Source organism: Juglans regia, chromosome 10, assembly GCF_001411555.2.
Source record: "Juglans regia cultivar Chandler chromosome 10, Walnut 2.0, whole genome shotgun sequence".
Taxonomy (NCBI): Eukaryota; Viridiplantae; Streptophyta; class Magnoliopsida; order Fagales; family Juglandaceae; genus Juglans; species Juglans regia.
This window is the reverse complement of record NC_049910.1, coordinates 33167873-33192998: the sequence shown is the minus strand read 5'-3', so window position 1 is coordinate 33192998 and position 25126 is coordinate 33167873. Positions and strand designations below refer to the sequence as shown.

Genomic DNA, 25126 nt, shown 5'->3' with positions numbered 1-25126 from the left:
TGTTACCCGTAGTATTTTTATCTAAATCCATCTGAATGGACCCATTGAGCCATGACTCCTTTAAGTTGACCATTTGACTACCCCTTTGGCTGATTTAGTCTTCGTGGATAATCTTACTCCACATTTGCTACGCCCAATTTATTCAACCCTTAGATTTTGTATTCTCATTCTCTCATTTTCATAGTTAGTACCTTTGCTTTTCATCTTGTCATTAATTGTCCCTAAAAAAAAAAGCAATTCTGCATGATTGGATTTTCTTGATTCGTATTTGGTTCTTACTTTGTTATTTTAAATATCAGCATTAATTATTTGTTGTATTTGAATTTAATTAATCCCAATATATATATATATATATATATATACACTTTTGCTCAGGTTGATATTTTTCATTGCTTGCATTTATTGTTCATTGATCTCTCCATTGCACTTCATTTAGCAGGTGTTGCATTGCATGCAGTTGCGTAGTGGTCGTCTTGTCACATCTAGTTCTAGTACCTTTACCATGAATCCTTCCTAATTTGATGCCCTCACCCAACAATTAGCTCAACTAGCCACTAACCAGCAGCATTTACAGACTCAATTAGCAGTTGTCCAAACTGAGATGCCTGCTACTCGTGAGGAGAACAGGGACCTGGCTACTAGGTTGAACAATTTTGAGGAACCCCTTCATTCATTTGACAACTCTGAAGTGTCCCATAATAGACACTATCGTCGTCGATGAGGTAGTTGACAACATTTTAGATGTGATCGTGAGCGAAAACGAAACTATCACCGTCTGGGTACTCAGTCTCCTACTCACCATGAAGAGCGCTTATTTAGAAACATCAAGTTAGATGCCCCTACTTTTGATGGTTGCGTAAATCCTCTAGTTTTTACTCAATGGATTAGGGATATGGATCGTTTCTTTACCTAGTATGAGGTCCCTGAGGATCGAAAAGTTCAATTTGCTAGTCTGAAATTAACTAGCACTGCCCAACTCTTTTGGGAAAGTGTAGAGGATCTCCTTGAGAGGCGTCATGCGCCTCTTGTTAGGAGTTGGGAAGAAATGAAACGCCGTGTTCAAGAGAAGTACTTACCCCAATCTTACAGGGGTAATTTGTTGGACCAATGGAATGCCCTTACATAGGGCAATCGGCCAGTGACTGAGTATGTCACTCAATTTGATGAATTCCGAATGAGATGTCATGTAATTGAGGATGAGGCCATGACTTTGAGTAGGTTTAGATAAGACCTAAAAGATTATCTTAGGCGCGAGTTTGTCCTTCAGGGTGTCATTATTCTTGACCACGCTTACTCTTTAGTTCAAGACTACGAGTCGGTTACTATGACTCCATATAGAAAGCATGGTGACAACCGCCCGTCCATCACCCCAGCACCCACTCTTCCCCCTAAGTCTCTCCTAGGGCCTCCTCCATCTAATGTTCCTCTCGCACGGAAAAATAAGGGTACAGGTCCTAAAATTCCTAGGAATTCCTCCCGCTTGCAGTGCTTCAATTGTAAAGATTTTGGCCACATTTCCTCCAATTGTTCTAGTCGAACCTTGGTCATTAAGGAACATGAAGGTGTAGTTGATGAGCCATTAGAAGATCAAATCTATAAACCTAAGCTTGAAGAGTTTGGTGATTTGGGTGATGATGAGGATACCTTCTTAGGTTGTATCCGGACCCTTCCTATGGGTCTAGGTTATGTGCCCCTTGTTCCCGACACACCCCGGTTAAGTGTTGTTCGTTGTACCCTTACCCAGCCCAAAGATGCTGATGATTGGTGTCGTCATGCCATTTTTCATACCTATATCAAAATCAATAATAAGGGTTGTAAAACCATTATGGATAGTGGTAGTCGCATTAACGTGGTTTATGTGACTACTGTGTCCCGTCATGGGTTGTAGTCAGTTCCTTACCCTCAGCCGTATAGTGTCTCTTGGATTGATACTTCTTCCATAGATGTGAAAGAGTGTTGTCTGGTGCCTATAAAGTCCCTAGAGTATAAGGATAGTATATGGTGTGATGTCATTCCTATAGATGCCAGTCATGTCATTCTTGGTAGGTCTTAGTTGTTTGACTTGGATGTGACCATCCATGGTCGATCCAATTCATGTTCATTTGTCTTTAATGGAAAGGAGATTCATCTTAATCCTTTACCCCCAAAACCTCTTGACTCACAACAAGCAAAGAAAAGTGGAATGGAAAATGTGAAATATCATTAACCCTACAGAGTTTGAGCGTGCACTCATGAGAGCTTCTATTCTGTTTGATGTGGTTGTTATGGAGGTCCTGTTGGAGTCTCCAATAGTGGCCCCTGCTGAGGCCAAGTTGTTTCTTCAAAAGTTTCGGGATGTTTTCCCTAACGACCTCCTTGGCCACTTACCTCATTTACGAGATATTCAACATGCCATAGATTTTGTCCTAAGAGCGTCTCTTCCAAACTAGCCTCATTATAGGATGAATCCCACTGAACATGATGAGCTCTATAGGCAAATAGATGAACTCCTTCACAAAGGATTTATCCGTGAGAGTTTAAGTCCTTGTGCAGTTCCTGCCCTTTTGACTCCCAAGAAAGATAACTCTTAGAGGATGTGTATTGATAGTCGTGCCATTAATAGGATCACTGTGAAGTATCATTTTCCCATCCCTAGGCTTGATGATATGTTGGATATGAGGTTGATGCCACAATATTTTCTAAGATTGATTTAAAGAGTGGGTATCACCAAATTAGGATTCGCCCAGGTAATGAGTGGAAAACTGCCTTCAAGACGAATGATGGTCCTTATGAGTGGTTGGTCATGCCTTTTCGACTAATCAATGCCCCGAGTACTTTTATGAGAGTGATGACACAAGCTCTTCGTCCTTTCATGGGTAAGTTCCTCATTGTCTACTTTGATGATATTCTTATTTATAGTAAAACTAGAGAACAACATCTAGATCATCTCACACAGGTTTGTTCTACCTTCGTGAAACAAGTATGTATACTAATGTTCTTCACCGATCGAGTTGTCTTCCTAGGATTCATTTTATCCTTTATAGGAGTATCTACTGACCCCACAAAGATTCAGCTCATTGATGATTGGCCAGAGCCCAAGACTATACATGATGTCAGGAGTTTTTATGGCCTAGTTACCTTTTATCGTCCCTTCATCAAGGGGTTTAGCACAATTGTGGCTCCTATCACAGAGTGTATGAAGAGAGGAAGTTTCGTTGGACACCGGAAGCGGCTAAGACTTTTAAGTTAGTCAAGAAGCGAATGACAAAAGATCCTGTCATGTGACTTCCCAACTTTTCCAAAGTTTTTTAGATCGAGTGTGATGCCTCTGGGGTAGGAATAGGTGGAGTCCTTAGCTAGGAATGCCACTATGTTGCTTATTTCAGTGAGAAGTTAAATGATGTCAAACAACGGTACTCTACTTATGATAAGAAATTGTACGCAGTTGTGCAAACTTTGAACTATTGGCGCCATTATTTGTTGCCCAGGAGTTTGTTCATTATTCGGACCACGAGGCCCTCCGCTACCTTAACTCCCAAAAAAGGTTGAATTCTAGGCATGGCCGTTGGGTTGAATATTTGCATACTTATTCTTTTGTTTTGAAACATAGGAAGAGTATTGAGAACCAAGCAGCTGATGCCTTGAGCCACCGCATCTCCCTTTTGTCTATCATGAATGTCAAGGTCATAGGTTTTGAAAGACTTAAGGAAGAGTATGAGTCTTGTCCTGATTTTAGGGATATTTTTCTTGCTTTGCAAAGTGGGCAGTTGGATACCACTGATGGTTTCCGTCTGGAGGTTGGTTATTTTTTTAGAACCAATAAATTGTACATCCCTCAGACTTCAATTTGGGACTTTATAGTCTGGGAAACTCATGCCGGAGGCTTGGCCAGATATTTTGGACGTTATAAGACCATATAGGAGATTGAACGTAAATTCTATTGGCCTAGCTTGAAGAAAGATATGGTTAAGATAGTTAGCACCTATAAAACCTGTCAGCTACCTATAAAACATGTCAGCTGGCCAAACAAAAACGACAAAATACTAGTCTCTACACACCCTTTCTCGTCCCTAGTTGTCATTGTCAAGACGTCAGTATGAATTTTGTGTTGGGACTTCCACGCACAAAGAAGCATGACTCTATTTTTGTTGTAGTGGACCGTTTCTCGAAAGTGGCTCACTTTATCCCTTGTAGCAAGGCTTCAGATGCATCTAAGGTCGCTAGGTTGTACTTTAATGAGATTGTCAAGTTGTATGGTCTTTCTAAGACTATAATGTTCAGATAAGGATGTTCATTTCATTAGTAATTTTTGGAGAACCCTATGGCATATGGTTGGCACTAAATTGAAACTCTCCACCACTTACCACCCTAAGATGGATGGTCAAACTGAAGTTGTTAACCGTAGTCTTGGCAATTTATTAAGATGTTTGGTCCAAGAAAATCTTCGGAATTGAGATTTGATCCTCCCTACAGCTCAAATTGCATATAACAGTTCTGTGAATTGGTCTATAGGTATGAATCCCTTTGAAGTTGTTCATGGCTATAAGCCTAGGAAGCCTTTAGACCTTATTCTCATGTCCCCACATGCTAGTGTGTTTGTGTCAGTTGATGCATTTGTTCAACATCTTCATGACTTGCATATTGAGATCAATAAACAACTTAAGGCCAGTAACGCATCATATAAACTTCGAACTATTTGCATAAACGACATGCTGAATTTAAGGTTGGGGATTATGTTATGATCCGAATTAGACCAGAACATCGTCCACCTAGATCCGCTTCCAAATTGCAGGCCCGTAGTGCTGGTCCTTTTAAAATTTTAAAGTGTTTGTCCAAATGCCTATATCATTGATCTTCCATCACATTTTGGTTGCCACTCTACTTTCAATGTTGAGGACTTAGTTGGTTACAAATGCCATTTCAATCCCTTCAATGATGATCTTTTACCTCCATCTGTGGACCTTGACCCTAACCCTTTTGTCACTCTTACTCCAATATCATCTATCATAGCACACAAAAATAAAATTGACACTATTTTATATGAACAGATTGTGTTGACCAATGATGGAAAGATTTAGCGTTTCCTTGTTCGTTGGGTAGATCAACCTGATTCCGACTGTACATGGATTCCAGAGAAACACTTCAGCAGCTTGATCCAAATTTATTGGAGCTTTATCAGAGTCAGCAGGATCTTCCTTTGCCCAGGTCACCATCCACCCGTTCCAGGGGAGTTGGTGGAGACACCAAATTTAGGCCTCCATTCACACGTGTTTATGGGCGTAGGAAGAAGCTTGTTCAACCACTTAGCTTATGGTTGGGTGATTGATTGCAGCCTTAATTGTGTTTTGTTAACTCGACGGAGTCGAGTTTTTTCCACCCCGGGAGAGTTGATTGCAGCCTTATGGTTTATCTCATACATTTTCCGTTGTATGAGATAAACCATAAAATACTTCTACAAGAATAGCTTGAATTTCAAGCCCTAGGAATAAAAAGAGAAGTGGAGGGGAGTAGGAGAGATCGACTCAAATCGGCACCTTATGTGGATAGGGAGGTGGTGGTTTTAAAGATAGAAGGGGTGGGTTTTGAGAGAGTTGCTTTCTTTGTGTTTATGTGGTGAATAAAAGTTGCCCCTCTCATTTTCCTCTAGATTTTCGTTTTCTTATTGTTCTTTCTTTCAAAAAAGGAATGTGAAGTCATTATCGCCCGTCGATTGGTGTGGTTGCGCAGACACCCATCGGCGCACTCCCTCATCGACCTCTCATTCTTCGACATGTGTAGCTTACCGTCACTCCAAACAAAATGCTAGAACTTCTTCATCCAAGGATACGAGAGTGGAGATATTTACCAATTAGAAGTTCCCCCGACCGAAGAGATGGAAGTGGCGAACTCTAGCGAACACTTGAATCCAATCAGATCTGATCTATACCATTTCCTACCATGGTCATCAAGACTCCTGATGGCTGTAATATATTCTCCTAAACAGTTCTCTAACAGAGTGCCCAAAAAACCACATTCATCGTAACATTTCTCTTAACCAATATAACAACAATCTTAGGGACCATTTTGTTTTGGATTTGAAATCAAAAGATCATCATCGCAGGAAAAGACGCAAACAGCCAAGCTTAACATGGATAGCTTTGAGCCCGACTCCAACTTCCCAGATGTTCCACCGTCAAGGAAAAAATGCTTCATCCACAGCCTTGACAACCAAACTCAAAACCAAGAAAGAAAAGGATGGCAGGTCAAAACTTATAATTCGAGATACAAAACTTCAATTCATGCCTCGTATATCTGCAATTATTGTCATCTTAAATTCTTTCTCTGAGCCACCCTTTAAAAGCGTATTTTTTAAGAACAAACTTTGTCTTTGGCAAACCGAGATTAACCACTCACAAGTCAATGCTCTCAACATCGGCAGGGATCCAGATATGTTAAGGTCAGGGCTTAAGCAGTTCATGAGAGTGGGAGAGAGAGAGAGAGATCTTATAAAGAGTACTCTATTCATCATAGTATATATAACCATAAAAGTGGGTATGGTTTCAAAGTTGCATCCATTCTTGAAGACTGCAGCAAGCATTCAAAGACATGGTTGAAGACAGCAAGTTTACAAAATTGTGCATGTGAAATGGACCATAATTCTGTGGCATTGTGCCATTGGATATACGAGCTTAAACGTGCAAGTGGAATGCGACAACTATAAAACTTCATCTGTTCTGCAGAATCTAGTCTAACATGCATTCTAAGAATAAGCAATGCTAAACCAGTACCAATCCGCAAAAGAAAGAAAAATGACTCTAACCAAAATTTCTGTATTTGTGCATTACCATAATAATGCAAATTTAAAAGTAATTCAGCAAAACAGAAAATAAAGTACATGACAAGTGCCCCTAAGGATAAGCCAAAGGGTAACAATCACACATCTATGGCAGCTTCAGTGACTGACGCCGTAAACCATATGATTTTTATATGCATTATGTAGAAGGGTAATGGGAAACTCAAACCGAAGGCACAAGGCACAAGGATGGTCTGTAACCTATGTTTCAGAAAGCCTACGCTCATCTTATAGCTACTATAATTTTAATACGTCTCGTCTAATGGCAGAGCTTATGGTTTTGCCATGATAATTGATAGGTGAGACCTGAAGAAAGAATCTAACCTGAACTTATAAAGCTTTGTAGATGCATGCATTGCTTCATCCCCCAAAACGTCCCGGATCCCCAATTTCTATAGGATAATCTGCCTGCTTGCACACCCATAATATATTTTAAGAGATAATCTAGGACTTGAGTAAATAGTTTTTTTTTTTTATAAATTGAACTTGAGTAAATATTCATACCATTACAATCATTGAGACCCATTTTGGGCAGCACAATGTTCTCAACTTCATCCAAAATTAACTACCAACTATAGCAGGTTTAGGAAATGCACTTGTTATTATTATAACCATCATGCCTATTAACAAACCCCTCTAAACTTTCAAAGTTCGACTGGATAGCCCAACTCATCTTGAAAGTAAAGCACATCTTCGGATATCAGTCCAATCCTACAGCTGTCGAACTTACCAAAGCACGGTCAGATGGGAATAATACATGGTAAAAAGTAATACTAACCTACTCGCAAATTTCATCAACAACCCTTGAAATCACCAGAACCTTTTTACCAGCCTCGTGGTGGAACTCTCCAATTCAAAATCTTCCTTCATAGGCCCACAAGTCTAGCAATAGAAAACTATCTAATTAAGTTAAGGTCATGATTATCAACAGAGGAAAGATCAAGGACACGTACTACGTAGTGCATCCATCTTGACTAATAAATTTGCCAATGTGGCATACCCTAGTTAAGGTCCTAGCTTATGACGGAAAAATCATGTATAACTTAAGTGTAAGGCCACCCACCTTCAATAATAAAATCAAATAACTCAATATGCGTGCAACATTCATGGCAGAATATTAGAAATACCTCCAATATAAAAAAAAAAAATATCAGAAACAATAATCTTTGTATGTATAAAATTTAATATTTCAGTCATACAAAAGCACATCTAGCGAAATATTTTTTTTGATAAGTAAGACGAGGAACAACTTATTGGCATTTGCTAAAATAATATTCCTTTAGAGTGATCCAAAACCTGTATCATACAGTAAATCCAAAACAAAACAAAGGAAGAACAATTAATAACCTTGCTACAATTAATCAAGCCACGGACTCAAACCGCTGCAGCATGTCGCAATGAGGTGTCTCACGGATAAATCCCCACTGGCGACGCTGCATCTCAAGCCGACAATTCTGCGACAGTATACTAAAATATTCCCTCTCAACCCTCCCTTCAAGGGCCGCAAGTTCCGCAGTACCCGATGGGTAATCCTGCTCAAACTTTGTCGACTTAACATAATAATTGACACCCTTTTGCGTGGTAAACCTGTACTCATATGGATACGAACGAGATAGGGCGTAGATGGGGTCCGACGATGGGAAAAAGCTGAGAAGCAGAATAAGCAAAACGGGCAGCAATTGAATTAGCACCCTAACATTGAACCCACCAGCAGACCCGGTATCAGCACCGGTAGGCCCCATTCCCGCTCCAAAGCTAAATCCGCGAAATTGAGTTGTCGCCGGAGCCATTCCTCCATAGAAGAAGTTCCTAAAGATTTCCTCCGCATCAAAATCGGCATCGTAAAACCCATTGAACCCTTGCGGAGAGCCACGCCGAGCCGCTCGCCGCTCGTAAACCGGCTCATCCGACCCGGAAATATCATACTTTCGCTTACTTTCCTCATTGCTCAGACACTGAAACGCCTTCGACACAGCCTTGAAAGCTTCCTCGGCACCAGGGGCCTTGTTCTTATCTGGGTGGACCTTCAAAGAGAGTTTCCTGTAGGATTTTCGCACATCTTCAACTGTACAAGTCCTTTCAAGACCCAGAATATCGTAGTAGTCCTTCTTCTTCTTGATCTGTCTCACCATTGCGATTTGCTCTTCCGTGAACGAGGCTGATGAAGATGCTGAAGACGAAGACGGCCCTGCCGATGGAACCCGATGGCGGAGAGAGGGCTGATCGGACGACCTCGATGGAGGTGGCCTTGGCTCGGATGGGCCATTAACGGGCTGATCAGAGTTTTGGCCCGGTCGATCGGCCGTTCCATTGGAGTCTTTCTCTATCGTCGATAAGAGATCGTCCACGGGTAGCGAGGGATCGAGACGGCGGGCTTTGTTGACGAATTTGAGGGCTCGGGCTCGATCCCCACCCACCAACGCTTCTTTCCCGATTCTCAAGCACTTTAAAGCTTCATCTTTGTTCCCGTCCATTTTAAATTGCCTCCCAAAATATTCAAGAATAACAGAAAATGGAAATGGAGGAAAACCCTAGCAAATCAAGAGCAGAAGGGAAAGAAGAAAATCACGACTCTGCAAATTATCAACAGGTAATCATTAGAATCGAAAGGAATCGGTTTGCATCTGAAAACAAAATCGAATTAAAATAAAAACATCCTCGAATGATTAGAAACAACAGTAAAGAAGGAGGAACTTGGGATGAAGGGAGCCTCACAACAGATGGGGGATCTGAGCAAGGCGTGGAGGAGTTTCGCTGTCGGGGCCGAGAACATCGACCGACTAGGGTTTCATCGCCGAGAGGTTATTGGAGATTCTCGCGGTTAGGAGATTCTCGGGGAACAGGGTGAAACTAGAGATTTGGGGGAAATAGAGGCTATAGGTTGGTGATGTGATCTTTTAAGGTCGTGTTTGGATTAGATTTTACAAGGTTTTAACATAAGAGTCCTCTTATTAGATTAGTTAAAAGTTAAATCTAATGAATATTTAACTATTAAAAAATAAAATATACTCACATGAGATTAGTCAAATTTCAAATATTTGACTATAACGACTTTCGAAAGTTTTTCTAAATTTGAAAGTTACTGTACATACATCAAATATATATTTTATTAATTATTTTTCTCTCATTTTCTTTCTATCACATATTTTATCAAAATTAATATATTAATTTGATTTAGTGATATATTAATTTAATAAGAACATGATTATTAATTAACATATAATAAGTAGAATGTAAAATATGATAAAATTAAAAAAATTAATAATTAAAAAAATTAAATATTTTTGAAATTATTAGTTATTCATTATCATATAATGAATAAATGTATAATTTAATATGAAGATTTAATATGAATAATAAAAATTAAATTCATCTTATATTATTTTATTATTATATAATGAAAAAATATCTATTCCAATGTGGAGATTTATGTGAATGGAATAGTCAAAAGTCAAATTTCACTTATATTCATCAAAATTGTCCTTTAACTTTAGCTAATCCAATGAGAGTGCTCTAAGAATAACGATTTGTTTTAGCCTTCAATTTATTTTATCTCAAGTATAAATATCGTATTCAAAAAATTTCAATTTTAAATTCTCATTTTTTAATTTTTTTTCATTTAATCATTACAATTCTAGCAAACTTTTAAACAAAACACATAAAATAATTCAATTTTTTCAAATCCAAAAATAAAAATTATATTCTAATAATATTTTAATTTTATAATATTTTTATTCAATTTTTTCTCTCACATTTTTCAAAACTCATAATATATTTATATATATATCTTAACTTAAATCATTTCACTACTATTCATAGATTTCTCAAATCATTTGATTTGTATAATCAAACAAGGTTTGAGAGTAATAAGATAAAATGAGAAATCATTACAATTCTCGCAAACTTTCAAACAAAACACATAAAATAATTCAATTTTTTTAAATTTAAAAACAAAAATTATATTCTAATAATATTTTTATTTAATTTTTTCTCTCACCTTTTTCAAAACTCATAATATATATATCTTAACTTAAATCATTTTACTAATATTCACAGATTTCTCAAATCATCTCATTTGTATAACCAAACAAGGTCTAAGAGTAATAAGATACAGTAAGAATTCTGTAAATAGTAGTAAAAGTATTTGTAAATAATAGTAAAATTATTTGAGTGAAGATATTTTATTGATTTTAGGAAATAAAGGATAAATATTTGAATAAAAATATTATAAAATTAAAAAAAATTGTTTGAATATTATTTCTCAATATTATTTTTGTTTTTAAATTTAAAAAAATTGTATTATTTTTTATATTTTTATTTCAAAACTTAGAAAAATTGTAATGATTAGGTAATGATTGAATGAAAAAAATAAAATTTTGAAATTGGAAATGTTTTGTATTTGAGTGGTGTTTGAGAATAAACTTATGAGAAATTTTGATATGAAATGAGATGTTTTCAACTCATCTTACTTTTCAAACATGGCCTTATATATATATATATATATATATATATATATATAAAATATCTGATAAGGAGTTAAAATTTTGTGTTGCAAGTAATATTATATGCAATCGTAGAGTGTATAAGTCTTATATATTAAAACAGGAGGGAACTTGATGTAAGGAATATGAGGAAGATAAATGATTTGAACAAGTCTCAAATAGACAAACTACATACAAGCTCTTATAAAAAAGTGGATCATACTTTAAAAAATTGTAAAAAAAAAAAAAAACAAAAACTATTCTTAATTTGAAACCCATTTTTTTACAAATGACTTGTATGAAACTTCCTTATTTAGGACGCTTATACCTAGTATTACTATTTGAGGAAGACACTTGCATGAGGACCCAAGCTAGGATTCACTGTTACTTTGATCCACCATCGTCTCACAGTATTTCCAGCTTCTACAGTATTTTCGTTGACGAAGACAATGAGTATGCTTCCATATTACAATTTTTTGAACTTCATAGTGTTAAAAAAATTTCAGCTTCGTTATCTATTGGGTATGCCCTCCATATTGTGTTTTCTTGAAGAAAAAATCCATTGCACCATTTAATGTCGTCGGACCAGTGGGTGCGGAGTTAAGAATGGAGGACGTTGGTGGCCTTCTGAGACAACGACTCCTCAAACAATGCTTTCACCTTACTTGGTTTGTTGCTTTTATTTCTCTCATCGATCACACTCTCTCTCTTTGCAAAATTGCAAATTGTTGGAAAACTCAATTTTTTGGGATAGAAGGTATTGCTTTCGAGAGGAAGCTACCAGCAAGGATGGGTTGTATTGGCTCAATGGGATGAAACTTCTTACTTTTGAAGCTACTGGCAAGCCCCTTTTACAATGCCTCGAGCTTGAACATAGAGGAAGGTCAGTGTTATGGATGTGTTACACACTGCCACACACGACACACGCAGTCACTTGCAACTAAAGAGAGAAAGGGCTTGGGGGTGTGTGGGAATGTCTATGTGATATCTCGTATTTTTAATATATATATATTTTTTTTTGTGAAGGATTATTTTAATTAACTTAAATATTGATTTTCTTGTTTTAAATTTATCGAATTTCTCGTTGGATTTATTTTATAATTTTTAAGTTGTGAAATTTACTTTGATGTACTTTCTTGATATTAATTAGTGTTTATATTTAAATTTGCTCTTTACTTTAATGAATAATTTTATTGTTGGACTTGAATTATTTTATTTTATTAATTTAGAGTTGCAGTGTTTTTATTTATTGTGCCTTTTTTTATTTCTTTTGTTAGACTCTTATATTTTCAGACTTAGCTTTTTTGTGTGTTTTATTTTTTTCTTTGAGGCCTAGCCCTTTTGGTCCCCAGCCCAACCCGTGACAACCCAATCCAGTAATTTCTCCCCCCACCCAAAACGGCGTCATTTGGTCCAGCCCTTAGGGCTTCTTCATCTATTTCCTTCTCCTACATGTTTCTCTTCCCTTCTATTTCAGATTTATTTTTCCCCTTCCTTCAACCCATCTGGCTGTTGCTTCTCCTCTTCTCCTTCATTTTATGTCATTTTTTTTTCTCCTATGTTTTTCATTGAGTTGCCGTCTACAATGTTTCTTCTTCCTCTCCATCTTATTTTCGGATCTTCCCTTCTACAAAGTCAGCAAACGCCACCACTCATTCATCCATCTTCGGCTGGTAATGTTTTCATTTCTATCTCTTTAATTTTCGGTTTCCCTTTTTGCTGTAAAACCGTGCAAATCTCTTCCTCTTTAGCATATATTTTTCATTTGTTTTTCTCTCCATTTGCAGGTCTGTCCATGAGCCCCCATTGTTGTGCTTTCTCTTAAATCTTCCTTACTAATTTCGTGGCTCATACTTGTTATTTATTTCCATTGCATTCCCTTTTTGTTTGGTCTTTAACTACTCTATTTTGCCTTATTGCCGTGCTCTGTTTTTGCCATAAAAGCCGTGAGCTTCACTTGTTTCTTGGTGATTTTGGTGCTTGTTGTGAGTACATCTTCTGCCATCGCTTGTTGCCTCTCAGTTTCCCTTGGGTAAGCCTTTGACGCTGCCCATCTCCTCATTTTCTTTTGTTTTGTGGTAGTTTTTATAAGAAGGAAATATACATATGTTTATGTATCTCGGTTACTTTAATAATATTAGGTATTCTTTTTTTTACTATTTTGCTTTCTTTGGAATACAAGAGTTAATATTATGCTTATTGAATCTGAAAGCTTGACTTTTGTTTTACTTGGGTTATAGTCTATTTTGGGCACAGATGTATGGGCTTATAAACTAAGCCAATGTACTGGTGCTTTAAACAAAATATTTTCACGTTGATCATGTTGTAGTTTTTATATGTTAAATTCACTTTATATGAATTTGTTTTTAAATACCAATTTAATAAATATTGAAAGATATTATAAGTATTAATATTTTTAGAAGTACATAATGGTGCAGGATTTCTATTTTGAACCGGGTTGGGCCCCCAAGTTATATGAGATTGGTCTCTGCTACATATCATGTAGTTAAAAAATTCACACATATCATGTAGTTAAAAATTTTCCTCTTAAACTTTTAATAGCTAAAGTTTTTGGCAAGTATTGGATAAAATGCCACGTTTTACCTTTTGTCTACCCATAACAATTTTTAATTTCACGTTGGATTAGTCATATCACTTTTTAAAATAATAAAATATTATTAATTTTTTATTTTTTAAATCTCTTATCTACTCTTTAATGTATATCTTTTATATCCTTTTTGAAATAGTTTTTTTATTTTAATTTTCATAATTTCCAATAATCTACACATAAAAATACATAAAACGTATCCAACAATCATAAATTAATTTCATTTTCAAACACTAAGTATCAAAATATGTACAAAATCAACTTGAAACCTTCATATCCAACAACCTAGAAATCAACATATATAAAAATATTTAATTGCAACCAAATAATTTGTTGCCCCAAATAATTGCAACAATACATTTAATTGCCAAGTATGCATTACTACAAAATAAACCATACGTCAACCAACCAAAAAACAATATGAAATTCTCATCATAAATATTAAAAGATCAGTATATACATCTATCTAGCCACAACGCTCAACATATACATTAAAAAAAAAAAAAACACTTACCCATATGTACAACTGCTTTGCTCAGCATATACATAAAAAAAAAAAAAAAAAAACTACACTTTTGTCCAACTACTATGCATCAAAAGATCAATATATACATATGTCTAGTCACTATGCTCAGCATATATATATATATATATATAAACTACACATTTGTCCAACCATTACGCTCAGCATATATATATATAAAGAAAAAACTATACATCTGTCCGGACACTTTGCTCAGCATATACAACAAAAGATCAAGTTACCATACATTAAAAGCTGAAGTTACCCTAGCCACTACAATGTAGAAAAACAAATACCAAATATATTGAGATAGATATGGAGATCTATTCTTTTGCTTCTCAACGATTTCCATTTAAAGAGTATTGAAGTATTCTCGCGGCACCGTATTCATGTTATCAATATCAAAACTCATGATTTTCATCTCTATCTTCTTCTTCTTAAGGTATATCAATTCAAGTGTGTCCCTCTTAGCCCAACTTATTGCTTCCCGTCTCTCAATCATCAATATATTTCTATCATTCTTCATGTGACTTAACACATTAGTAAAATAGTAAGTGATGCTTCTTTACGTTTCTTTTTTTTTTTTCTTTGCTTTTTCAGCTTTCTTGCCTAGTGGTCTCTTGGCATTGACAAATACGCTCTCAAAAATGTTGTCACCCTCCATTTGTATAGATTTTGGAATGGCAGAGCAACCTCCCCTTTTCTTTGTTGACAAATGATCAATATGCACTTATCATTTTGGTTGATGTCTCAATAGGTTCTAATAATGGACCAAATTAAATGTATCTTTTTGTGTCGATTGGTACATTATATTTGTTTTTTCAATCTAACCAGCAATCATAAGAATATAAATACGTAGTTTATTGCAAATTTGTAATAATTAGAATCATACATTGATTTATTTAATGGTATCGCTTGGATGCATTGATTCAATCTAGGCCAAGCAAGCACAAATCTTGTTCGTACATTTTTAGATGGTTGACATTGATTAGCCAACAAAACTACAGAACGTCCAAGTCAGTTAGGTTTTTTAAAATTTTTGAAGTACTCATAGATTTTTGTCCACAATTGTATGGACTTTTGGACCTTTGGTTAGTCTCCTGGATAGAATCTATGTTAATGTTAAGCCAAGTTGATATAAGGAGGTTGTCTTCCATTATGGTGAAGGACACACCCCGTTGGAATCCCTTACTTTCCTTTCGAGTTATGTCACTTCGATCTCGACATTGACCTCAACATTATTATGTAAGACATTGGCCATAGGGGTAAATGTCATGTAAGACACTCGCCACTTTGCAAGAGAGTGGTCGTAAATGTCTTCATCAATTTGTTAGCCAATCATTCAACAAAATAACATTATACAAAGTCACAAACCCCACAAAATATTATTTAAAATCATGCATGACAAATCAAAGAACAAGTAAACTTCTACTATAAAAGTTATAGAGTAGTTTCATATATGCTTTCCCATAACACTCAATGTTTGTTGAATTTTCAGATATGATTTCCCACAGCTATAGCAGTTACACATTACACTCAAATTTTTAGATATATCACTCAGCATTACACTCAAAGTTTCTATTTTCTAATATAGCACTCAAAACAACAATTATAGAACTTAAGGCAAAATCATAGAACTCAAATTCAAACTTTAAACTTCATAGAACTAAAAAACATAGACCTCAAAGTCTCAGAATATCAGCCATAGAACTTAAAGCAAAATCATAGAATTGAAGGTAGGGGTGGCAATATGTGATACGACCCGTTAACGCAACACGAACACTACACGACACGACACGATAATAGCATGTTTGAGTTTAGTCTTTAACGAGTTTGGGTTAAAACGAGTTGACTTGTTAAAACACAATTGCTTAACGAGTTGATAACTGGTCAACCCGATTTGACCTGCTATGACCTGTTAAGAAAGTTAAAGTTATAATTATACTCTTATACCTAAAAGTAAAATTGTTGTGATTTTAATTTTAATATTTTTATTGTTTGGACTTGTAGTTAGTTTTATATTTTTTTAAAGATATTGTGATTTTAACATTTATATAAAATTATATTAAACTTAATCAAGTCAAATAGGTTAATTTCGAATCTATTCAACCAACTCATTTAAATAAACTGGTTGAAATAGATCGGGTCGTGTTAACCTATTTCGTAGTATTTATTAACGGGTCATGTCGTGTCAACCCGTTATGTTAATGTGTCATGTTAAGATTTGAGATTTTGACATGATAAGCTTAATGAGTTGTATTCGAGTTGACCCATATAATATATAATATACATGACTTGACACAACACGAACACGATCCGTTAACACGATATGACACTCCTAATTAAAGATTTCAAACTTCAAACTTCATAGAACTTAAAGTTTCAAAACAACAACCATAGAACTTAAGGCAAAATATACATTAGGTTCTCACTTGAAATACTCTAGTTTGCCAAAAATATAAATAGCCAAATAGATCATCAGCAATGTCAGAACCATTCAAACTTCTCACACAAGCTTAGACCAAAGTGATGTCATCATAACATTAAGATTTAATTTGGGGATGATAACCCTAAAATTGGTGGATGATAGCCCTAAGAATTTAGTAAACTAGTTCTAAAACATGTTAATAAATCCTAGAAATAGGCATGGGAAACGAATTGGAGAAGAAAAGGCATTAGATTTAATTTACAAGGTTGAAAAGGTATAAGAACATAATTAATTTAGAAAAATAATACACTTACAACTCTTTTTTACAACTTTATGCAATCATGTTTTAAACTAGGGATATTTTTATAAAACAACTTATAAAAGTTTTTTTTTTTTTTTTTAAGTAAAAAAAAGATTTTATTAATCTATATAATTAGGCAATGCCTGAGTACACAAAAAGTATACAAAAATGAGCCTAATTACAAACCACGCATTATAGAAAGTAGCATAAAAGTCATTAAAAGTCATTCCTTTCAATACAATAGAAGCCCAAAGCACCACTATATGAAAGAAAAAGGCCCTAAAACCATTTGGAGAGCGTTCCCTACTGTCAAAACAATGACTATTTCTTTCGTTCCATGTGCACCACATTAAGCATAAAGGCACCATTTTCCAAACAACTGCAATGTGACGATTGCCTCGAATCCCTTTCAAACATGACAATAAATCTATCACCTTCCTCGACATTACCCATTCGATGCTGAGCCTAGTGAAGATTTCATCCCATAAAAGCCTTGACTACTTCACAATGAAGAAGTAGGTTGTCTGCTGACTCACTATTGTGTTTGCACATGAAGCACCAATCTATTATGTAGATAGAGGCCACGCTTTTTTAGCTTGTCGATAGTCAATATTTTTCAATGGTATGCCAACCAGCCGAAGAATGCAACTTTGAGGGGAATATTGCTCCTCCAAATGCTCTTTGAAGGGAAGCAATCTCTTCCTTCAAAGCAATCACTTCCAAGGGAAGCAATAGTGTGTAACATCACTTTACATAAATATCCTCAATTTAACACATGATTGTATCAAAATTGTAATAAAGAGTTGTAAGTGTATCAATTATCTTAAAATTTAATGAAATATGGTTGAGATTAAACGAAAATCAAAGCTCATACTAGAATAATTCGAGATGCCAACAGGAGATGCTATCAAAGGAGGTCGTTTTGGAAAGATGAGGAGCTACTGTCGAGGGGGAGAGCCCTATTGCGAAGAGGAGGAGCTATTAAGATTTACTCCGTTGATGGACGTTGGGGTGAACAAGAGGGAAGGAGAGGGGCTTTCACGAGGTCGTGGGGGGTTCGAGAAAGGGACTTTCATAGGGACGAGGGGAAGGATTTTTGGAGAGAAAATTGTAGCAAGTGAGGGGGAGAGTTTTTTTGCGAGCAGGTTTCGCAAGCAAGGGAGATAGATTTGAGGAGAGAGAAATAAAATACTATAGTGATGGCTAAGATCCTGTTTAGGGACAAATATATGTATATATATATATATATTTTATACAGAGGTGAGGAGATTGAAGCTCAACTAAACTTAGACAACGATGCCTAATTCAATGTGGAAACTTTTTTTTTTTTAATTGGCATAAGGTGTCAGAAACCAATGGTCCGTAGAGATTATTTCCTGCAAGTGTACCTCGGATAATTCAAAATAAAAATTTTCAAACCAATGGTCCGTAGAGATTGTTTGTTCCTAAAGAGATTTAAACCTTAGATATAAGAGAACATACCCTTAAGTCCAAGCCGTTTACCGCTTGAACTAACACCGAGGGGTTGTGGGGACTTTTATGTTTAGATTAGTTAAATTTTAGTTAATATTGGCATTTGTATATGCCAATGTGAGTGCTAAAGAGCTGCCGGAATGTAAACTTTTCTCTTGGTAAATGGAAATAAGTACGCCATAAAAATCAAATTCTATACTGATCTACAAGATCATCTTATCATTACAAGCACTAGCAAACTGACGAAAATAAATAAATAAATCAAACTCCGGTCTGGAATACACGAGTTGATCTGACATCCCCTCTGCTTTCCTCGCCTTACCAACCAAATGTGGAATTGGGTTTACAGTGGCATGTAAAAGCCTGAAATGAAAGCATACAGAGTATAGGAGCAAAAAGCAAAGTCTTCGTGCTTTCTCATTTACCTCCACACATGTATTTACAATGCTATACGTCCATATCTTTATGTAGAGTTCGCAAAGTAAAGAAAAATTCAACAGCAATCCTTCAACTACGACGCCTATTCTAAACAAAAAATAAACAACAATCATTCAACCATTATGCCTATTCCAAACAACATCACATTGTATATGTTTAGCAAAATAGAAGCCACAATTTCTAATGGGAAAATCAAATGATCATTACCAATTAGAAATTAGAAATTTCTTATAGGCAAAAAATTTCAGTAGCAATTAGATTTAGTTTCTACACTCTAAACACAAAATTTTCATTGTTACAAGATCATTAGGACCACACTCTTAGCACTCTTAGATTCCTACAAATTTTCCAGTAAATAAAATCAACTGATTTAGTGCAGCTTCCAGAAATAAAATATGAAAACAAACCAAACCAGACACTACAAAACAATACCCTTTAACTTTGCTCTTCAACATCTACAGCATCCCTTTCCTCTGCAGCAGCTGCCATCAATTCATCAAAGTTTTCAGTCTTCCCCAGCAATATTTCAATCTGAAGGCAGAAAGAAATTAACCATCTGTTATCAACCTCTCAAATGCAGATTCAAACAATAAAATGCTATTTTAGTCTATTACGACTACTGATAATGGAAAATTGAACATGGTCCATATCTATACAGAGAACACTTCTTTTTTTTTGGGGGGATTGGGGGGAGGGTGTGTGTGATGAAATACCCACCTCCTGCATCACCAGTTTAATGTAACAAATGTACTAGAAGTACCATAGAATAACTAAAAATACCCAATATGATTCCATTGTGGTTAAGGAGAATGCATAAAAGGGACCTTGTTCTGCAAAGTCACACGTGATATGCATGATGGGTACAGTAATACAAAAAGGAATCATCATAAAAACATATTGCCAGTAACTTTACCTTTGCTTTTTGGATGGGTCTCCCCCTTGAGTCATCCTTAATATCGACAGTCGAGGTCATGATCTCTGCAGAAAGTGAATTTCATTTCCTATGAGAATCAAAAGTTACTGGTATACTTAATATTAGAATACGGAAGACAGAAATCTTACTCTTCTCCACAGCCAGTCCATTATTTTTCAGAATTTCTGCAATGGTAACAACTGTGGCAATAGCTGAACATATAACAGGGAACACAATTAATACATGCAATGCCACAGTGAAGCACTAAAATTAGTCAGTTCAAAGCAGAGGGAGCAACCAATCCTATCAAATGTCCGCCAAGGAAAATGCAAATGATCCAAGTGGGAAGAATCCCAAGAACTTAATCTGAGGCAAGCACATCCCCTCAGCTCATTCAATCTGTTTATGATTGCAAGTATAACTGTATAATGCAAAAGACAAACCAAATGCACAAAGAAGTAACAAAGCAGTCCCTTGGACATATATCTGGTAACTTTTACCAATGCAGTAGGAGCAATAAAAGATCACAAGAATAAAGCAGAAAATCCTAAGCTCCCATGAACCAAAAGCGGAGAAGATTAAGAGAACCACTGAGGCATCTCAGAAGATTTTCTCTAATTTATGGCACTTAATTATATTACTATTTCATGCAGCAATGTAAAGGTCGAGAGGACACCCACAGTAAACAGATGAATCGGGATTGTGGTAGCATTCACATTTAGGCAAGGTAGCATTCACATTTAGGCAATTGAGCGCCGGTTCTATACGCATACCCGTACAAATATGTAATTAGGTAAAAGAAAAGAAAATCTTGAACTTAATAGACAAGTATAGCTAAAAATGGTTTTGAATCATTTACCCATTCCAAGGGCGGAAAGCTCAACCTCGTTATGCTGTTGCATATACCTCTGTAACAAAAAATTGATGACAAAATTAACCCATCACCAACCGAATACCAAAGCAAATCATAATCAACATTACAATAATCCCTAGAAATTAAATTAAAAAAGCACTCAGCTACGCAGATTACATCAAATATCCTAAACCCAGATCAAAAGAAAAAGTGCATGTACTCAGAGAGAGAGAGAGAGAGAGAGAGAGAGAGAGAGGGACCTTGGCGAGATTGACGTAGAAGAATAAGGGTTTCTTGGTGTTGGAGACTTGGATCCGGTTCTTCTTGTGGGATTCTCCGGCCAGGTTTATGGCGTTCACTCCATCTGTAATCTCTTCCATTGAACTGGGGTGAGCTAAGACCCTAACCCTAACGCGCACTGCCCCTGTCCAATGAGATCTGAGAATGGTATAGGTGGGAAAAGAAAAGAAAGACAACCTCAAAGACGAAGGTGTGGAATACACTAGAAAGAATAAATGCTGCTATATATGAAATCCGCAACCCTCGCAAAAATTAAAAATATATATATATATATATATTAAAAATTAATTATTTTTATATAAATTTCGTATTTATTTATTATTTTTAAAACAAATTATCTAATATTTACATACCTTACAATTATAAATATTATTTTTTATTAAAAAAAAAACTTTAAGCTAAATCCCAAGCAACTGTCCTATTATAGTCGAGCCCAAACTAATTTTATTTTAGCTTCTATTTTTTTTTTCTTTGTAAAGTACTATTCATTATTTTTCTTACGGTCATTTCTATTTCTAATACAATATTATTTACCATTTATTATTTATTATTCAATTATTTAATATTACGTTAGGATAAAAAAAATAATAAATAAAATAATGGTGAATATAATTTTTATTTTCTTTAATATACAAATTTACATCTCAAATAGTAAAACTAATACTAAGGAGTGATTTGGATTTATAAATTAGTTGAGATGATTTGTGAACAATATAATAAAAGTTAAATTATTTATTATATTTTATGTAGAAATTTAAAAAAATTATTTTAGAATTTGAAAAAGTTAAATTATTTATTATATTTTATGTAAAAATTTTAAAAAATTATAATAATTAGATAAAATAAATTTATATGAATTGATATATATTTTAAATTCAAACGAGACCTTAATAGGTACAATTACCATCGATTATCAAATCTTTTTATTAGGATTTAAATGTCAATTTTATCTGGACCACTTATCTTTTATTATCTTATATATTATTTTCAAATGGATGGTGCTATAGTATGTGCTAATTTAAAGTATAATAGATCGATTTTAATAATTTGGATATAAAATATAAACACTTATATAATTTAGGGATAAAAATATTTTTTGTTACTTTTTTTGTTTGCTTTTAATTTGGTGTCTACTGCTGATAAATTAGAACAAATCACAAAAGGGAATCTTCAATATCTATTTGGTTAATATTAAATATTAAAGTAGCATACTAAATAATGACAAAAACATATTGTACTTATTTGTCATCTGTATAATATAATGAGAAGTGATAGATCTTCATGAACATTTTACAAAAATAAAGTTACAAAATAATGTAGTTTAATGTGATACGTAAGATCTACTTTATAATAAAAAATATTTTATAATTTGATATATTATATCAAATCATGTCAGTTTATAAGTTTATTTATGTAAGATCTTTGTGTAGACCAAGTATTTTTCATACACAATTAGCTCGATTGCTCTATAAACTTCTATTTCGAATTTGGATTAAAACAAAAAAACCTTAAGACCGAACCCATCTTAGATTATTTTCGGTAGAAAATATGTTTTAAGGAAATTAGCTTGTGCAAACTCAGAGCGTAAAAGTCTCGTGCAAATACTTTGAAAAAAGAAAGGTTCATCATAAAATAGAGAACATTTTCTTTTTTTTTAATGAGCTTATGAGAGACTTGCAGACTTGTTTAAAAATCAATGGGTCAATTTAGCCCTTGATTTCACAGACACAAACCTAGAACTTTCATTATCTACCATATTTTCCTGGCCTTGCTAACTAAATAAAAAGATGTAACCTTTTGAGAAGCTCAACTTTCCTGCTTTGATGTTAAACAGATGCAGGAAAAGCAATTAAGTCTAGATAATGCACAGTTAAATATGCTATTTTCAAATTAACTTGGTGAAGAGAATTTACTGTATTGTACATCAATATGGTAAATCTTCACAACTGAAATCGAATGAAAAGAAAATTTTGTCATATTTTACCAAATAATCTGGATGGATGCCTTCAGGATTTTAGTAAAATCACATCCAGACTTTAAGTTGCAATATCTTGCATTATTAGTTTAATCTTTTCACCTTAAAGTAGGTCTTGGTGGTAGGAAACCATACGAGGCTTCAGGAAAGTGAGTTAATGATCATGGATGAAAGCTATTGACGATTATCCAGGTGAAAATGGAACAGGAATTGACAGGCCAACTCAATGCAAATTTCTGTATTTTACCAATTTACCATAATAATGCAAATTTTAAAGTAATTTTCATCAAAGCAGAAATTAAAATACATGATAAGTGGCGGCGTGGCCCTATGGGTAAGAGAAAGGGTCACAATCACACATCTATGGCAGCTACTTGGGAAAGGGTAACCAATCTTTTAGCCACGATTTGGATTAAGGGAGAGCTCATCTTGTACGGTAAAACACCTTCTAATCGAGTATTTTCATTGGATTCTCTATCTCTCCCCCATTCCCATAATTTAGAAAATTTTTTAAGGTTGTGGAGAAAAACCCTCTCCATCTCAATCTCCATTTTACGGTTTGTGTTTACGGTATGTACAGTCGATTATACATCCCATTGCATTCTATTTGACCTTCGTCCTGCGTTTTCTTCTCTTTCGGTTGGCCCCTCCCTCGAAACACCAATGATCGCAGCCCCTCTCTATTGGCAATTTTTGTATTTTTCTATTTGGCAAGTTTGATTTCGGTTTCTTCAAAATCAAAACGGTTTATCTCTTGCCTCATTTTCTTGTATTTTTCTTGAAATATCTCTCTCCTTTTCTGTTTCTCTCTTCCCCTTTTTCTTCCTCCCAACGCCATGATCAAGGTAAGTATGCGAAAGAAGGTATTCAACTCTCTCTCTGCATTGGCGATGTCTTCGTTGTTTGGTTGTCGAGAAAGCTTGCAATGCTTTCACTGATTTGCATTTTTTTTCACTCTCGTTTAGATTTATGATTTTAGGCTTTGTTTTAGGAAACTGCTTCTCTTTTTTGTTCTTGCATTGCCATTGATTTCTCTGTATTATTTTAGTTGTCTTGAGTGTTTGGCTGCTGAAAAAGTGATGATGCATTATCTCTGTTTTTTTTAATTACTATGTTTCTTTCATTGCGAAACCAACCGTTTTTCTTGATTTAAACATTCATGTAGGCTTGGGATTGTGGATTTTTTAGGATGATCTACATTGGGTTTTTGGCTGTGTTCACTGTTTGGCTGCCGAGAAAGTAATAAGCAATTTCACAAGGATTTTTTTTTTTTTTAAATATGTTTATCTCATTGCTGTCCAACCAATTTTGTTGATCGATTGTTTGTGGTTTGTGATTGTGTCTTTTTAAGGATACTCTGCGGTGGGTTTCTGTCTGTGAATGTGGTTGGCTGTGTTGACTGTTTGGCTACCGAGAATTTGATGATGCTATGACACAAATTTATTTATTTTTAATCTGTTTTTCTCATTGTTTTCCAACCGTTTTGTGGGGTCTTTGGTTTTGGGGAGAATTTGGTAGAATTTGTGACTATGAAATTTGTGGGGTTATTGGTTTTGAGAAGAATTTGGTGGAGCTTGTGGTTATGGAATTTGTGGAATGTAATATTTGAAAAGAAGATAATAAGACAAAATAATTAGTAATTAATATTGTAAATTGAAATGAGAGAAAAAAGTAATAAAAAAAGAATAGAGAAATATTATTTAATAGAATAGAGATAGGGATGAGGAATGAGATGTAGGAGATTTTTAAAAGATGAATAAAATTTAGGAAAATTTTTTAGAAAATGTGATTTTTAGTTAAATTATGAGAAATTTATGAGGAACCCAATGAGAATGCTCTAATCCAAACACACGTTTATCCAACAAAAAATAATAATTGTAATCGTGAGTGTGCAAACGCCGTACAATCATTTTGAAAAAAATAAATAAATACGAGATTCACATAAAAAAAAATTTAATAATAAATTTTAATTTTTTTCAAAATAATTGTACGACACATATTCACAAATATATACATTATTAC

General features: G+C 34.7%; 2 protein-coding genes across 5 annotated transcripts in view; both read right to left on the bottom strand.

Moving 5' to 3' along the window:
- Positions 1–7966: 7966 nt before the first annotated feature.
- LOC109020867 (chaperone protein dnaJ 49-like) overlaps positions 7967–25126 on the bottom strand; it is a 28714-nt gene continuing 11554 nt past the window's right edge. The window contains exons 1-2 of one of the 3 annotated variants that reach the window (XM_019003390.2): positions 9527–9789; positions 7967–9384 (exon numbers count right to left, since the gene is read on the bottom strand). In XM_019003390.2, coding sequence (XP_018858935.1) covers positions 8173–9285 — 1113 coding nt within the window. In that variant the 5' untranslated portion in view covers positions 9286–9384; positions 9527–9789 and the 3' untranslated portion in view covers positions 7967–8172. Of the gene's footprint in view, positions 9385–9526; positions 9790–25126 lie in introns of those variants that run through there. The other 2 variants (XM_019003391.2, XM_019003392.2) reach the window with 2 other exon arrangements.
- Positions 18759–21340, bottom strand: LOC109020868 (uncharacterized protein At2g34160-like). 2 transcript variants are annotated; one of them, XM_035694905.1, is made up of 6 exons: positions 21090–21340; positions 20836–20884; positions 20126–20188; positions 19977–20041; positions 19496–19594; positions 18759–18988 (listed from the first exon to the last, which is right to left on the bottom strand). In XM_035694905.1, exons 1-5 carry the CDS (start codon positions 21207–21209, stop codon positions 19499–19501), a joined length of 393 nt encoding a protein of 130 aa, XP_035550798.1. In that variant the 5' UTR covers positions 21210–21340; the 3' UTR covers positions 18759–18988; positions 19496–19498. The 2 variants fall into 2 exon arrangements, with proteins under 2 accessions (XP_035550798.1, XP_018858938.1); XM_019003393.2 differs by having other exon boundaries at positions 18759–19594.

What these genes read in the sequence shown, in the direction of transcription:
- LOC109020868 (XM_019003393.2), bottom strand. Translation starts at nt 21,209, where the DNA reads ATGGAAGAGATTACAGATGGAGTGAACGCCATAAACCTGGCCGGAGAA. An exon ending in TCTACGTCAATCTCGCCAAG is followed by an intron (nt 20,885 to 21,089) that starts GTCCCTCTCTCT and finishes TTTTTGTTACAG; the next exon opens with AGGTATATGCAACAGCATAA. An exon ending in GCTTTCCGCCCTTGGAATGG is followed by an intron (nt 20,189 to 20,835) that starts GTAAATGATTCA and finishes TTATATGTTCAG; the next exon opens with CTATTGCCACAGTTGTTACC.